Source organism: Lactuca sativa, chromosome 2, assembly GCF_002870075.4.
Source record: "Lactuca sativa cultivar Salinas chromosome 2, Lsat_Salinas_v11, whole genome shotgun sequence".
NCBI lineage: Eukaryota > Viridiplantae > Streptophyta > Magnoliopsida > Asterales > Asteraceae > Lactuca > Lactuca sativa.
The window spans coordinates 204828838-204832127 of NC_056624.2; the positions used below are offsets into that span (position 1 = coordinate 204828838).

The following is a 3290-nucleotide window of genomic DNA, read 5'->3' on the forward strand; positions in this document are numbered from 1 at the left end:
CAACAATTTGAAAGTAGCCAAAAATTCATTGTAAATATTACATAAATACATGAAGATGTAATCTCCAAACCTTTTATGTTGCTACTTTTAACGATAATAAATGATGACTGTACGTATACATGGTTGAGTTGAGTTATAGTACCATGTGAAGTTGTGAACGAGTAAAACAAAAATATTCTTGTGGAAAATTGTATATTGCGAATCACTAATCATTATCGAGTCTATTATGCGTGCAAGGTAAATTTATCATAATATTTTTACAAAAAATAAATTGATGTCGATATGTTTTATGTCAGACCAAACATTATCGCGAATTGGCATTCGTTGATCACGTTTATTGTGATCCTCTGTTTAAATTCCGATAAATCTCAAAGTAAAATATTTTAATGAATAACTTTTTTTTTTATATTCGTTTTTCAAGCACACATACCATAAATTTCCTCGTATTTTTTCGAATATTTTAATAGGCTAAAATTATATGCGTGCTGCCCAAGTTCAACAGGGGTTTATTCGGAATATTTTAAACCGCCGTGGCGATGAAGACGGATGTGACCTACATACACCGTTAGATCAATGCTGATCCAGCGGTCGACAGAAAAACCCTACACATATAAATTTCCCAATTCCCTTTCTTCTCTGCACGCTGAGTTTTTCTGCTCTTCGGTGGTTCTCTATTTCTTCATCGGAGAAAATCAAGGTTTGATTTCTTCGATTCTTTATCTCTGCTTCATTGTTTAATTATTCATTAAGTTCCTTATTCCGTTTATTCATTTGAACTAATCGTTTGATCTGTTTATTGATTATTTTGTCGTAAACTTATGGAACTATAAGTTTCGATCATGTGTAGTTATCTACTCATGTTGATCATATTCTTTATTGACGAGTTTATCTTATCGTTGCTTTGTTTTTCATAATTTTTAGCTGTGTAATCATAATTTTAACTGTATGAAGCTTTTTTGATAGCTAGTATTTCGAGATACATAATCAATGATTATATGATATCTTCAGATCCTTTGAGTTTGATCACTTCGTTTCGTTGATGTTGATTATTTTGAGATCACATTTATTCTTTTACGTCTACATGTTGATTTACGGATTATTAAGTAGTACTTACTATGTAACGTATGATCTTCGATTTTAATTCTAAATACTAAATTAGTGTTTTTCATTCATATTTGAAGTTCTTATATCTGTCCGCTGTTTCTATCCACCATGATTTTGTTTGAAAAAGTGTAGAACGCTATTGCCGATGCTCGATTTCCTTTGAAATATATAAAATATGCTTTAGTTTTAATATTCTGTAACTTAACTTTACCTCCAATGCATGCGATTATCATATTGGTTTTCATTAAATTTACGTTCTGTTTTCTGGCTTTTCTCTAATTCTAGCAACAAACTCAGTTTCACCATGGGTAAAGAGAAGGTTCACATCAACATCGTTGTCATCGGCCATGTCGACTCCGGAAAATCAACCACCACCGGCCACTTAATCTACAAGCTAGGAGGCATCGACAAGCGTGTGATCGAAAGATTCGAGAAAGAAGCTGCTGAGATGAACAAACGTTCCTTCAAATACGCATGGGTCCTCGACAAACTCAAAGCTGAACGCGAACGTGGTATCACCATTGACATCGCTTTATGGAAATTCGAAACCAACAAGTACTACTGCACAGTCATCGACGCCCCTGGCCACCGTGACTTCATCAAGAACATGATCACCGGAACTTCTCAAGCCGATTGCGCTGTCCTCATCATCGACTCCACCACCGGTGGGTTTGAAGCTGGTATTTCCAAAGATGGTCAAACCCGTGAACACGCCCTTTTAGCTTTCACACTCGGTGTCAGGCAAATGATCTGCTGTTGCAACAAGATGGATGCTACTACTCCGAAATACTCCAAAGCTAGATACGATGAAATCGTTAAAGAAGTTTCTTCATACTTGAAGAAAGTCGGGTACAACCCGGAGAAGATTCCATTCGTTCCAATCTCCGGTTTCGAAGGCGACAACATGATCGAAAGGTCAACAAATCTTGACTGGTACAAGGGCCCCACTCTCCTCGAAGCACTCGACCAACTCAACGAACCAAAACGCCCATCCGACAAACCCCTCCGTCTCCCTCTTCAAGACGTTTACAAAATCGGCGGAATCGGAACTGTTCCAGTGGGTCGGGTCGAAACCGGTGTTATCAAACCGGGTATGGTAGTCACCTTCGGTCCAACCGGGCTCACAACTGAAGTCAAATCTGTTGAGATGCACCACGAGGCGCTTGTGGAAGCTTTACCCGGTGATAATGTCGGGTTCAATGTGAAAAACGTGGCTGTGAAGGATTTGAAACGTGGGTATGTTGCTTCGAATTCGAAAGATGACCCGGCTAAGGGTGCGGCTAATTTTACTGCTCAGGTTATTATTATGAACCACCCGGGTCAGATTGGAAACGGGTATGCACCGGTTCTTGATTGTCATACTTCTCATATTGCTGTGAAGTTTGCTGAGCTGTTGACTAAGATTGACCGGAGGTCTGGTAAGGAGCTCGAGAAGGAACCTAAGTTTTTGAAAAATGGTGATGCGGGGATGGTGAAGATGATTCCGACTAAGCCGATGGTGGTGGAGACTTTCTCGGAGTATCCTCCGTTGGGTCGGTTTGCGGTTAGGGATATGAGGCAGACGGTGGCTGTTGGTGTGATTAAGAGTGTGGACAAGAAGGATCCGACCGGGGCTAAGATTACCAAGGCGGCGGCTAAGAAGAAATGAACCGCCGGTTCGTTTATGGATTTGGATTTGAGAGTGAGTTTTGGTTTTTTGATTTTGAGTTTGTTTATGATTTTGGATTTTGTGTTTCCCTTTTGTGGTTGGTGTCATCTTTTACCGCTGTTTCTTGGAACGGTGGTTCTGTTACGTTTCCGGGTTGATACTTGGGTGCTTGACAGACGGTGGCACAGGTTATGGTGGTTGGTTTGGTTGTGATGAAGTGTTTTATTTTCATATTTTGATTTTGATGAACAATATATTTGTGTGGGTTGTTTAGTGACAATAATAATTGGTTGTTTTTAATAGTTTGTTGCCTGTTTGATGTATTTTTTCTTTTTTACCACTTAATTTTTGCTAAATGATATTGTGGTCCCTTAACTTGCAAAAAATCAACAAACCATATCAAATTAAGAAAATTAGATTTTTTGTCATGTTCAACTCAAGTTTTTTGAATAAGGATTATTTGAAAAAAGATTTTACAATTAGAAACAGTTGTTAAATTAGTAAAATAAATGAACATCGAACTTTAAAAAACATTAAG

The 3290-nt window shown here is 38.1% G+C and overlaps 1 protein-coding gene across 1 annotated transcript; it reads left to right on the forward strand.

Annotated features, from left to right (window-relative positions):
• Positions 1–546: 546 nt before the first annotated feature.
• On the forward strand, positions 547–3054 carry LOC111916401 (elongation factor 1-alpha). The gene is made up of 2 exons (XM_042899440.1): positions 547–697; positions 1390–3054. Exon 2 carries the CDS (start codon positions 1409–1411, stop codon positions 2750–2752), a length of 1344 nt encoding a protein of 447 aa, XP_042755374.1. The 5' UTR covers positions 547–697; positions 1390–1408; the 3' UTR covers positions 2753–3054.
• The last annotated feature ends 236 nt before the right edge of the window (positions 3055–3290 follow it).

Bases quoted from the DNA above. Each gene is read 5' to 3' on its own strand.
- LOC111916401 (XM_042899440.1), top strand. From the start codon at position 1,409: ATGGGTAAAGAGAAGGTTCACATCAACATCGTTGTCATCGGCCATGTC.